The sequence below is a fragment of the Rhinopithecus bieti genome, unplaced genomic scaffold, assembly GCF_001698545.2.
Source record: "Rhinopithecus bieti isolate Rb0 unplaced genomic scaffold, ASM169854v2 scaffold_27006, whole genome shotgun sequence".
Classification (NCBI taxonomy): Eukaryota; Metazoa; Chordata; class Mammalia; order Primates; family Cercopithecidae; genus Rhinopithecus; species Rhinopithecus bieti.
In genome coordinates this window covers 4,607,660-4,620,644 of record NW_016813373.1, presented here as the reverse complement: position 1 = coordinate 4,620,644, position 12,985 = coordinate 4,607,660, and the positions used below count along the sequence as shown (strand labels likewise).

General features: G+C 38.9%; 1 protein-coding gene across 1 annotated transcript in view; it reads right to left on the bottom strand.

Moving 5' to 3' along the window:
- The window catches only part of HMCN1 (hemicentin 1), a 460,634-nt gene extending 450,439 nt beyond the window's left edge, over positions 1 to 10,195 (bottom strand). The window contains 1 exon segment of the mRNA XM_017848051.1: positions 9,535 to 10,195. Coding sequence (XP_017703540.1) covers positions 9,535 to 9,802 — 268 coding nt within the window. The 5' untranslated portion in view covers positions 9,803 to 10,195.
- Between the last annotated feature and the right edge of the window lie 2,790 nt (positions 10,196 to 12,985).

Here is a 12,985-nt window from a genome sequence, read left to right as displayed (position 1 = left end):
AAAAAAAAAAAAAAAAAAAAAAAGTAGCATAGCATTGTATATTGTAATGTATCTTGCCCTATTTTTCACAGACTTGAATCAAGAGCATCTAGCATAGTCCCTGACAAATGGTAAGAAGTCTGTAATTGACAGACTAAATAACTGAATGAATGAATGGATCTAATGGCTTATCTTTGACTTTTTAGATTCTCTTGCTGGTTTTCCAATTATGAGGCTCCAATTGAGCCTAGAGCTCAAAGGGGTAATATAGTAAAGCATACATGCTTCTCAAAGCACTGAATATATGGAAATATATTAGAGTAGTTATATAACTGAACTGGTTTGAATCATCCTTTGCCTATAGGTTAACAGTCAAGTCATCGAGTAGAATCTTTTTCTATTTATTTTTTTAGTCTGACTGTATAAGTGTTGTACTATTTTCCTTGATAATTGCCTTCCTTCCAGTACCTATTCAATATTTATAGACAAATAAGTTACAGCAACACCATTTGTTCTATGGTACTTTTAAATGACTTTCACATATAATGTTTTACTTAACCACGGTAGCATCACTAAGGTAGGAAACACTGATAGCATCACATCTTATAGTTGACATAAGTCCATTTTTTAATTTTTCCTATTCTCCCCAGTGATGAAGACTTCTCATGAGATTATCAGAAACCACAAAACCAAGGTTGAGAATCCCTGTAGATTTGTGAGAAGACCTACAACACGGGTCCTCTGGTTGCACAGTGCTCCTTGGAAATCAGTTTAATTGTTCTAACACTCCTTCAGTCAGTCCAGTTAAAATTGGAAGGTAGGCAGACTGCCTTATAGCATACAGCTGAAACATTCCAGACTGCATTTAAATCCCCAACAAAATCACCTGCTTTAGAAATATTCAATCACTACCCAAGACTCAGTCAGGCATTATCTGGGTCATAATTATCCTTCCATTTCATGTTCAAGCTTGGATGGGAGATACATTATCACCAAAAAGGCCTAATTAGCAAATTATCATGTTGTAAAATGTATTCTTCTACTTATGAGTTAAAAAGTAAAATCATAGATATGAAAGGCAGGATAAAATACCCAGAGAAATTATCAGTTTTTGTCTGCAGCATTCATTCATTGATTCATTCATGAAACATTTCTTGAGTGTCTATTGTGTGGCTGTAAGTGAATCAAATAGTCTTTTGGAGCTTAATGTCTAGTCAGGGAGAAAGATGAGTAAGCAAAATTATAAAGATCATCAAGAATGGTTATTGTCTGTGTGATCAGAAACAAATCACAAGCAATGTCAAATTCTGATTTATCAACAATAAAGTAGAAGGCTATTCCTTAACTAATCAACAAGGGGGGGGAAATACTTCATTTCTTGGGAGTCACAGAGGATTCTGTTAAATGGGAAACATCCCTAACACATTTAAAATATCTGATTTACCAAACTTTGGTCCCTATACTTTAAGAGAAAGTATTTGTTATGCATAGCAAAACACCTCTACATATCCTCAGGAGACATCCAGTGACATAAGACTCACTCACCAAAGTTGAAATATTTATTATCCTAAGGAATAAGAGTTGCCCTTGTTCAAAGTCTCTAACTCTTAAAGTTTAGTGCATTCTGTTCAGTTGAATTTCTCTTGGACATAACAGACCAATCATTTTGCTCATGAAAATCCTCCTTCCTGTAGGATGTGCGAGAGGCACAGAGACTAACAGCTTTTTGGTTCTTTTTCCTATACATATTGAAACTGAAAACATTTCAATTTGAAGTTCAGTTCATATAGATGTGCATAGGTTTTCAAGGTTCAAATGTGTAATATCTTCCATGTAAAAATCTTTCTATTCATTATGGTTTCAAATGATCTTGCTATCACTCAGAAAAATATTCTAAGAGAATCATTTTACCAAAAAAAAATCCTAGAGGATTTTCTTAACACTGTGTAGGTACAGCCAAACTATACAAAGTTATTGAAGGCTGATTAACTGTATTAAAATGAAAATTTTTATACACAAAGATATATAATGCCAATATTTCTCCCAATGAATCAAGTCCTTGCTACTTTGAACCTCTTTATAGTCACTTACTTTTCTCTATATTATAATGATGTAAATCATGGACTTTGATAATAACCCACCAATGCACTAATTTTTTAGATGGAGAAACAGAGACTCGAGCAAGGTTAAATGATTTGCTGAAGTGACAAGAATACGGAAAAGAACACAAGTCTTCCGTTCCAAACTGGATGTTCTTTTTATTTTTATTTGTATTTCATAAAATACTGGTTGAATCGTTTATCAAAACTAAGTTCAATTTTAGCCTCTGAACAAAGCAACTGTTCCAGTAGTTGGACATGGCAATATAATTACAAAGATTTCCAAATCCTCTTTTCCCATTCTCTTTGAATTCTCTCCAAACAGGCTTTCACTCCCATCTCCTCCGTGAAACTGTTCTTGTTGAGTCACCAATGACTTCCACATTGCTAAACTGATTAGCCAATTCTTGATCCTCCTTTTAAGTGACCAATTAGTTCTTCTTTGAAACAGTTCCTTGACTTCTAGTATAACATACTCTTCTCCTCCTACCCTGAGTTCAATCTCTTGGGCTGCTTTGCTGATTCATCCTCATCTATCTGACTGCTAAACATTGGAGTCCCAGGGCTAGGTTCTCAGACCTCTTCTCTTCTTCATTTATAGTCAGTCCCCCTTAATGATCTCATCTAGTCTAATTGTCCTAAATATCATCTATATGTATGTCTTTGGATCCCAAGACATCTCCCCTGGAACTTAAATCCCACATATCCAACTATCTTCTTATCTCTACTTGAGTATCAAGAGGCATCTCAGACTTTAACACCTAAAAATCAAAACTTCACCCTACCATCCTTTATCAAACCTGCTTCTTGCTCATTCTTCTCCATCTCAGTGAAAGGCCAAGCTACACTTCTATTCACTTGTCTTAGTCCATTCAGTGTAGTTACAACAGAATGCTTTAGGCTGGGTAATTTTTAAAGAAAAATGGTGTATTGGGCTCATGATTCTGGTGACTAGAAAGTTCAAAATTGGGCAGCTGCAACTGGTGAGGGCCTCATGCTGTTTCCACTCATAGTGGATGATGGAAGGGAGGTGGGGCATTGCAAAGAGATCACATGGCAAGAGAAGAAGCAAGACAGAAAAACCAAGGAAGCCAGACTCTTTTAAACAACTTGCTCTTTTTTTTTTTTTTTTTTTTTTTTTTGAGATGGAGTCTGTTCTATTGCCCAGGCTTAAGTGCAATGGTCCAATCTCAGCTCACTGTAACCTCTGCCTCCAGGGTTCAAGCGATTTTCCTGCCTCAGCCTCCCAAGGAGCTGAGACTACAGGCATGTGCCACCACACCCAGCTAATTTTTGTATTTTTAGTGGAGACAGGGTTTCACCATGTTGGCCAGGCTGGTCTTGAACTGCTGACCTCAAGTAATCTGTCTGCCTCAGTCTTCCAAAGTGCTGGGATTACAGATGTGAAACACTGAGCTCCTCCCCACCCCCCACCCAATCAACTTACTCTTAAAAGGAACTAATCTATTCACATAAGAGCAAGAACTTGCCCTCAAGGGAAGACATTAACCTGTCCATGAGGGATCTACCTAAACACTTCCTACTAGGCCCTACCTCCCAACACTAACACACTGGGTATCAAATTTCCACATAAAATCTTTGGCATGGAAAAACCACATCCAAACCATAGCATCATTCAAGCCAAATCCTCAGAACCCGTCTTGTCTTCTTTATTTTTCTAAGCCCTCACATCCAGTTCTTCATTAAATCCTTTTGGATTCATCTTCAAAATATACAGAAAATCCAATTATTTCTCACACCTCCCACAGCCACCAACTTCATACAAGATATACCATCTTGTTTTGTCTGAATTATGCAATAGTGTCCTGTCTAGTCTCCCTGTTTCTGTCCTTGCTCAGTTCCGACTATTCTCAAACAACAGAATGATTATGTAGATGCATAAGTCAGATCATGTCACTTCTATGTTCAGAACCCTAAAATGGCAACCCATCTCACTCAGAGTAAAAGCCAAAGTCAAATGGACTACAAGCCCTTTCCTGAAATGATTCAACATATTTCTGACTTCACCCTCTAACTTCTTCCTATCACCCATTGTGTTCCAGACTCTGGTCTTTTCACTGTTCCCTGAACATGTCAGGATGCTCTTATCAGGAGAGTTTTTCATTTATTGTTTCTCCACCTGTAACATTCTTTCCATAGATATCCTCATTTCTCCCTCTCTCACCTCCTTCAAGTCTTTGATCAAATGTGACCTTTCAACTGAGGATTTCCCTAATGACCATATATAAAATCCCAACACCTTCAATCCACCTCAAACTCCCCATCCCTTTTCCTGCTTTTTATTTTCTCCATACCAATTATCATCATCAAAAATATCATATATATTTTAATTGTTTTCTTTATTGCCTGTGTCACTCCCCACCCCTGCAATAGAATGTAAGCTCATGAATGTAGGAGTTTTTATCTGTTTTACTCCCTTTCATGTGAAGCAAGGTCTGAAACATATAGGTGAGTGAATGAATGAATGCATGCATGAAGACTCACATAAGATATCCTGGGAAGAAAGTGGAGACACAATTGTGAAAGAGAAGAAAAAAGAGTTTTCTTTCTATGAAGTAACTCATTAAAACATACTGTCCTGTTCTCTCTCCTCCTGTCTCTGGTACCTGCCTTAAAGAGAAGAGAGGATATAAGAAAGTGAGTGATAAAAGAAGCTATAGTGAAAGAGAGATGATCAGCCCTCCTCAATGTTGTATTTCAAGGAAGAGAGGAATACATTTTGAGTGTTATGTAAAAAGCACAGTAAATTTTAATACATAAGAATCAAAAATTTCAATAACAGCATGTTGTACTAGCAAAGACATGGAATCAACCTAGATGCCCATTAATGATGGACTAGACAAAGAAAATATGGTACAGATACCCAGTGGAATACTACACAGCCATAGGAAAGAGTGAAATCATGTCCTTTTCGGTGACATGGATACAGCTGGAGGCCATTATCCTAAGCATATTAATGCAGGAACAGAAAACCAAATGCCATATGTTCTCACTTATAAGTAGGGGCTAAACACTGAGTACACATGTACACAAAGAGGTAGACAGACACTGGAACTTACTTGAGATGAGAGGATAGGAGGAGGATGAGAATTGAAAAGCTATCAGGTAGTACGCTCACTACCTGAATGATGAAATCATTTGTACACCAAACCCCAGTGGCACACAATTTACCCATGTAACAAGTCTGCACATGTGGCCCCTGAACCTAAAATGAAAGTTGGAAGAAAAAAAGAAGTTGCATGCTACATAAAGAGAATAATCTCCGGAATGAATTTACTTTCTATTTTTTTTGAATTATTTTAACTATAAGTAATAAGAGCCTTATAAATCTATGTGATATAACAAAGAACCTGTGCATTTTTCAAATAATAATAATCGTAATATATTGAGGAGGATGTGAAGAAATCGGAACCCTCACACACTGCTAGTGGGAATATAAAATGGTACAGCTGCTTTGGAAAACAGCTTGGCAGTTTCTCAAACAATTAAACATAGAGTTACTATGACCCAGCAATTCCACCTCCAGGTATATATCCAAAAGAAATGAAAACAACTGTCTACACAGAAACTTGTACATGAATATGGATGGGAGCATTGTTCACAATAATGTTTCAAAAGGTGGAAACAACTCAAATATCCATCATGGACTAACAGATAAATAAAATGTGGTGTATCATTCAATGGACTATTATTTGGCTATAAAAAGGGGAATGAAGTGCTAATACATGCTACAACATGGATGAATGTTGAAAATGTTATGCTAAAGTAAAAGAAGCCAGTCATAAAAGACCTCATAGAATACGATTCTACTTGTATAAAAGTCCAGAACAGAAAAATCTATAGAAGCAAAAAAATAGATTAGTGGCTGGTCAGGACTGAGGGGAAGATGATTGGGGTACAGGGGACTGATAGCTGAAGGATATGGGATTTGGTTTTGTGGTAATAAAGATGTCTACAATGGACTGTTGCAATGTTTGCACCTATCTGTAAATATACTAAAAAGCATCAAATTGTACATTTTAAGTGGATGAATTGTATGGTAAGGGGATTACATCTCAACAAAACCATTAAAAGTCAATACATTAACTGTGATTGTGAAAGTGGAAAATCCATCTTAACCATAGTTAAGTTACATCAAAATGAAAAGGTTGGCTCACCTTTCCATGACCCCTGGTCATCTCTGGTACCTCCGCCTACTCTAGATACATGTGCTGCTAGTTCAACACAGTGCTTCTTACATGCACATGTTCTGAATGGTCTTATTTCATTTTCAACTTGTTAGACATCCTGCCTCCTGTACACCTATGTGCTCCATGTGTTTTAAATTTACTCCATCTGCAAACACACACCTTGCTCTAAACTGTAATGCAGGGCTCCAAAGCAAACATCTGCAAAGATCTAAAGGTTTATATCAAAAGACATAGAATATATCCCAGAATGTATCCATTATTTCATCTAGCTAAATGTGATAGATGTCAAAGGGCTTATAAGCATTCAAGATTACTATATAATCATATTAAATCCCATATGTTATTTCTTTCCATGTTGGTTGTGTCACTCAACCATAGGAATATGTGTTAGGGACTATGAAAACAACCATATGTAAAACAGAGTCATCACAATTAAAAGAGACCTTAGAGATATTCACATAGAATTCTCTCAATTTATATAGTTGATGACATTAAGACTCAAACAGTAAATGTACTTTTCTAATGTCACTCACTAAGACAGCCAATTCCCATTTAAGGTCCTTCCTGTCATTCCAAGATGCTCATGCCTATAATCCCAGCACTTTGGGAGGCCAAGGCAGGAGAATCACTTGAGACCAGGAGTTCAAGACCAACCTGGGCAACATAGTGGAACCCCTGTCTCTCCGAATAAAATAGTCAGGTGTGGTGGCATGTGTCTGTAGCCCCACCTACTTGGGAGGCTGAGGTGAGAGGACTGCTTGAGCCTAGGTGGTTGAGGCTGCAGTGAGCTGTGATAGTGCCACTGTACTCCAGCCTGGGTGACAGAGTGAGACCCTGTCTAAAAAAAAAAAGCACAAAGAGGCCAAAAACTCTTTAAGAATTATACACACATACACACACAGAGGAAAGATATCCACAATCTAGTAAAGTGAATACTAATGTTAACAGTATGTTTTAACTTCAATTTCTCTCTTTATCTTCAAAAATATTATATTTTAAATAGCCTTACATAACATAAACATTTGGCCACTTCTCTCTACTTTGAATCACAATGTAAACAGAATTAATAATTCTGTTTAATTATATACATAATTAAGTTTATGAAACCAATTTAAATTAACCATTTTCTCATATTAGAAAAGCTCTTATTTATTCACTCATCTGTTATTAGCATGTCAAGTTTCCCCCACTTTAAATCATGATTGCTAAACTACAGGGAAAAAAAACTACAGGAAAGTCAACTACAACAATACACAAACTTCACCACTTGGTAACAACTGAAAAGCAGGGCACCACAATACAATTCATTCCAATAATTTTTCATATCACTTCAAAATATCAGGATAGTCCAGTATCCATTTATAACTTGGGGCAATTTTTGTATTGTTTACGGCAATATAATTTCATAAGAGTTCTTTGGTGAAAAGCAAATCGTGGTGTTAGCGAAAAAACAAAATTTTACTTCATGTTTTAGCTAACTTCAGATTCATCCATATAGAAGAAACATATTCAAGGTATTCCGAAATAACAGAAACCTCAAACTGCATCACAGTTGGCATCTTGACATTTAATACATTGAAAATCACAACATATGAAGTGTCTTACTAAGACAGTAAACACAGTAAATAATCATTCTTGGCCGGGCGCGGTGGCTCAAGCCTGTAATCCCAGCACTTTGGGAGGCCGAGACGGGCGGATCACGAGGTCAGGAGTTCGAGACCATCCTGGCTAACACGGTGAAACCCCGTCTCTACTAAAAAAACACAAAAAGCTAGCCAGGCGAGGTGGCTGGCGCCTGTAGTCCCAGCTACTCGGGAGGCTGAGGCAGGAGAATGGCGTGAACCCGGGAGGCGGAGCTTGCAGTGAGCTGAGATCCGGCCACTGCACTCCAGTCCGGGTGATAGAGCGAGACTCCGTCTCAAAAAAAAAAAAAATAATCATTCTTTATTTAAATATAAATAATATTTCATGTTTAACCAATGTAGAAATTACAAATATGTGTAATTACATATATGTGATGTATGTATGTTATGTGTGTGTACATATATTACATATCCCAGAAGAGGACAGTTTGCTTTCATCATTTGAAGAGCATGAAAATCTGAGAGTTCTATTTCTCTTCAAATTTCTCCCAGTGCCATTGTTTAATAGTTAAAACCTGCCACATTTAATACGTACCAATAATATGAACTTATGTACCTTTGCTAAATGCACAGGAAAGAATTCGAGATTGCCGATATCACACTCTCATTGTGAAGAGGTTGTGTCAAGTCCTTCTCGAGAAGGGACAATTTCAAAAGCAGGAAAAGTGTGGGAGAACAGTGGGGGAGGGCTGTTAAGAAATCAGTGCTTTATTTATTTAACTGGGCAGCAACTTGTGCTAATGAAACTCAGGTGGACATTAGACTGCCAGCCCCAGGGCTCCCCTTGCAAGGCTACCCTCAGCTATGGCAATGGGGGCTCCTATAAGCCTCACAGAGAGGTGCTACTTTAAAGAGAAACTGAAAAAAGTAAATAGGATCATATTACAGTGGAGCCGCTGAAACCCATGGCTTTAGGGCAAAAATGAAGTTATTTCGCTTCAACTACCTTTAAAAAGCACAGACATTCCGAATTACATGCAGTTCTACTGCAGGAGACATGGATGTAATGTTTATACCCATCTGTGAACCTATCTAATCATGCCCTGGTGCAAAGATGTATAGATTCAGTTAAGAAATGATTGGTTTCTCTCTTTTCTTTTCATGTCTTCAGTTCCACTAGTAGTTACTACTTACAGGCTTCCTTGTGTCTCACACAACAGGTTTTTCCCCCTCTTAAATGAGAGTTATCCTCAGACTGTGCTTTCAATCCGGATGTTAGCCCCTAAAGCTTTGCTGCTATAAATTCGTGTCCAAGTCTGCCTTCGTAATTGAACATGCTTTAGTTCTAAAATCTAAGTGAGTTAAGTGATTTTGATGTCGTTGCCCAAGATTTTTGGTTTTGTTTTTCATAACTCCACATTTCCAGGTTTGAGGACCACTGTACAAGTTCCCTAAACAAGCCATCTCCACCAGGGCTGAGATTTAAGTAGGTATCGATGAGCAAACCCAGACGCCAGCAAGCAATTCTTTGTTACAACTATATTCAGCTGCACATTTTTTTAAAATGGTTTTGAAACTTCCTGACAAACAATTTCATTCACAACATAAGAAATAATGTAATCATGACACATAGCAAAGACAAAGTATAAATATTTCCCTTACCTGGATCATGGAAAGGCACCAACGCAAAGTTGAAAAGAGGTCTCTTAGGTCTTTTCAAAGATGTCTCCAAAATTTTGGAAGCCCCTTCAATCACCTGAACTAAATCATCATACATAGAACCAGTCACATCAAACACAAAAGCCAACGTGGAGGCCCCCTCGGGAATTTCCTCAGCTCTGATCTCTGACTGGGGGCTCGCATCTTGAGCTAGGGAAGAATAAAGAAGAGCAAACAGAAATACTGTATGGACAACTTCCCTGGAAATCATTTTCTTTTTTTTTTTCCACTTCTTTTCCCCCTGAGCGCCTAAGCACTGTGCTTAGTCCTCCTCAACAACAGGCAGGGGGTTTCCTCTCAAAGTAACTCATCAGACTCTTGGAATCTCTGAACTAGCAAAAAGTTTGGCGCTGAGAATCGAGGGGACAAGCACCAAACTCGAATCCCTCCAGGGGCTGGGCAGGGCAGGGATGCGGCAGCTTTTGTCTGGATGCGGCTTCCTCCTGGACGGCTATCTGCCCGCGGGCCCTGGACAGCCTGTGGCGGAGTGCTGGCGGCGCGCCGGGTCCATGCCCCGGGGGCAACTCTGAGCCTGCGGCGCCGCGGCCCGAGTCCCGCTGCCCTCGCCGCCGCCGCTGCTCTCCGCCTGGGCCGGCGACTGAGGTTCCCAACTTTCCACTGTTTGCAGCTCACGAGCGACGAGGGGAAGCCTGTCTCGGCCTCGCCTCCTGATTGGCCAGTTGCCGTCCTCCCTCCTTTGCTCTGGAGGCCCCCCTGGAGGGTGACTTTTCCCTCAACTGATTGTATGGTCAATTCAGTACCAGGGAAGCGCTTACAGTGTCAGCTCGGTTCCCACCGGCACCGTTCCTAACCTGCAAAACCCTAGTGTAAACAATGGCTTTCAAGAATGTGTGGCAAAGACCCAAACCGAGGGACACCACACTAGCACAAAGGGAATTTTGTTTTTCTATCGTGTACAATGCAGCTTCGGACACCTCTCCTAATTCCCCACAGAAGTCAAGACGCCCCAGCCCAGCCTCCCACCTCTCAGCCCACAACTCGGCCCAGCCAGGAGGGGGAGCTGGAAAATTCTCTCAGCTGGGAGGCAGCCACACTATGGCTCTTTGATCTCCTCAGAGACCGTGGACTGCGAAGAAGGGAGGGAGGAGAAGGCTGTAGGGGCAAGACGCCCAGGAAGAGGAAAGGGGCTGCTGAGGGAAATGAGAGACAAGAACTGGGTAGTCACTAATTGTAGGGGGGAATGTGAATACAGGATGGAAAGCCCCGTAGAAAGGACAAGGAGGAGGGGCGGGAGAGGTGTGGGGAAAGAGTGAGACATTGCATTCATACAAAGAGAAAATTGATTGTTTAATTGTATTACGAAGATTCACATTTGCTGAGCAGTTTGAATCCTACACGCAGCATAGTAAGGCAGAATAATATCCCCGTTTCAAATTTCCTCCCCCGGAACAGTCATGTCTCAGGTCTCAGCCAAAGATCCATTAGAAAGGTGCTCCCCTCTATGGCATTTTCTTGCCAGTCAAGAAGGAAACCTCACCCTGGAAGAGAGGCCAACGTTTTTCCGTGTTGTGATTGCTATATACATTACAGTACTAATAACAGAGATAATAGGATAAGCAAAGAAAGTCTACCATGAACTAAGGATTCTTTGTGTCATTTGAATAAAAACGCATTTCCTTCCTGGAAAAGGAGTTGTCCAGATCCCAGCATTTAAAGAGGGGCAAATAGGCATCCTGACCTCTGTTTGGATGTATATTAGACCGCCCACCCGACGGGGACGCAGCCTGCGAAAGAGTCAGCTCCCACTAACTTTTTGTAGTCTACAACTGTCGCCTCTTTTCAGCCCCAGCGGCTGTGGAACCCGAGTTTATGATACCGATAAGTCATGTCACTTAAAGGAAGCAGACAGGCCATTTGGGCTGAGTGGGAATATGAGAGGAAAGGGGGAAGGTACTTCCTTTCCAAGCAGTATTTAGAGAATGCTGTTTGAGTCTCCCATTCTGTTGTTTATTTAAAAAGGATTTCATTCTAAGTCCCAGAGACCTGAGCTATTCCAGGTGCTCAAGGGAGGCCACAGAGCCTAGTGATTAAGAGTTCTGGGTCAGATACCCTGGGTTCAAAGCCCAGCTGTGACATTTAACTGTGTGACCTTCAGAAGGTTACCAAACTTTTTCAGACCTGTGTTTACTCAACTGTAAATGGGAATAATGATAGCTTCCACCTATTAAGGATTAAATGATCTATAAGTGGTCCGTGTGCACTTGAAAAGAATGCTATTGGGTGGAATGTTCTGTAAATGTTAATTAGGTCTAGTTGTTTAATAATGTTCCAATCTTCTATACCCTTAGTGATTTCTGCCTATTTGTTCTATCAGTTGTTGAGAGTGGTATTGAAATCTCTGATAATTGCGGATTTGTGTATTTCTTCTTGCAGTTCTATAAGTCTTAGCTCATGTATTTGAAGCTCTGTGGTTAGTTACATAAGCATTTAGGATTATTATGTCCTCTTGATGAATTGATGCCTTTATCATTATGAAGTTGCCTTCATTGTCCCTGGTGGTATTCTTTGTTCCAAAATATACTTTGTCTGATATTAACACTCCAACTTTCTTTTGATTAGTGTTGCATGCTGTATCATTTTCCATCCTTTCACCTTTATTTTTTTCTTTGTATTTAAAGTATATTTTAGGTAGTCACCCTAAAATTGGGTCTTACTTTTTCATCCAGTCTAATAATCTCTGCCTGTTAATTTGTGTGCTTAGATGTTTTACACTCAATGCGATTATGGATATGGTTGAGTTTAAATCTGCCATCATGATATGTGTTTTCTATTTGTCCCATCTATTCTTTGTTCCTTTTTCTTGCCTTCTTTTTGAATATTTTTTATGGTTCCATTTTATTTCCATTGCTAGTTTATTAGCTAAGACTCTTTATTTTAGTGGTTGCTTTACAGTTTATAGTATACATATTTACCAGCCTTTCTTCATGCAGTGTTATACTACTTCATGTATAAGAACCTTAAGACTAGTATACATCCATTTCTCCCCTCCTGACTTTTTACTACTTTTGTCATCCATTTTTATTGCATATTACTATATTTTAAATCCCATATTACATTGATTTTTTTTGCATAAGGAGTCAGTTATCTTTTACAGAGATCTAAATAAGAAGAATTTAGCATATTTACCCATGTAGTTATCATTTTTTGTGCTGTTCATTTCTTTGTGTAGATCCAGATTTCCAGCTGATACCATTTTCCTCCTCCCTGAGAGACTTTCTTTAATAATTCCAGTAATGCAGTTCTACTAGAGACAAATTATTTCACTTTTGTATGTTTGGAAAAGTTTTATTTCACTTTGTTTTCAAAGATTTTTTTTCTTTTTTTTTTTCTTTTATCTTTTTTTGAAAAATTTTTTTTTTTCTTTTTTTTTTTT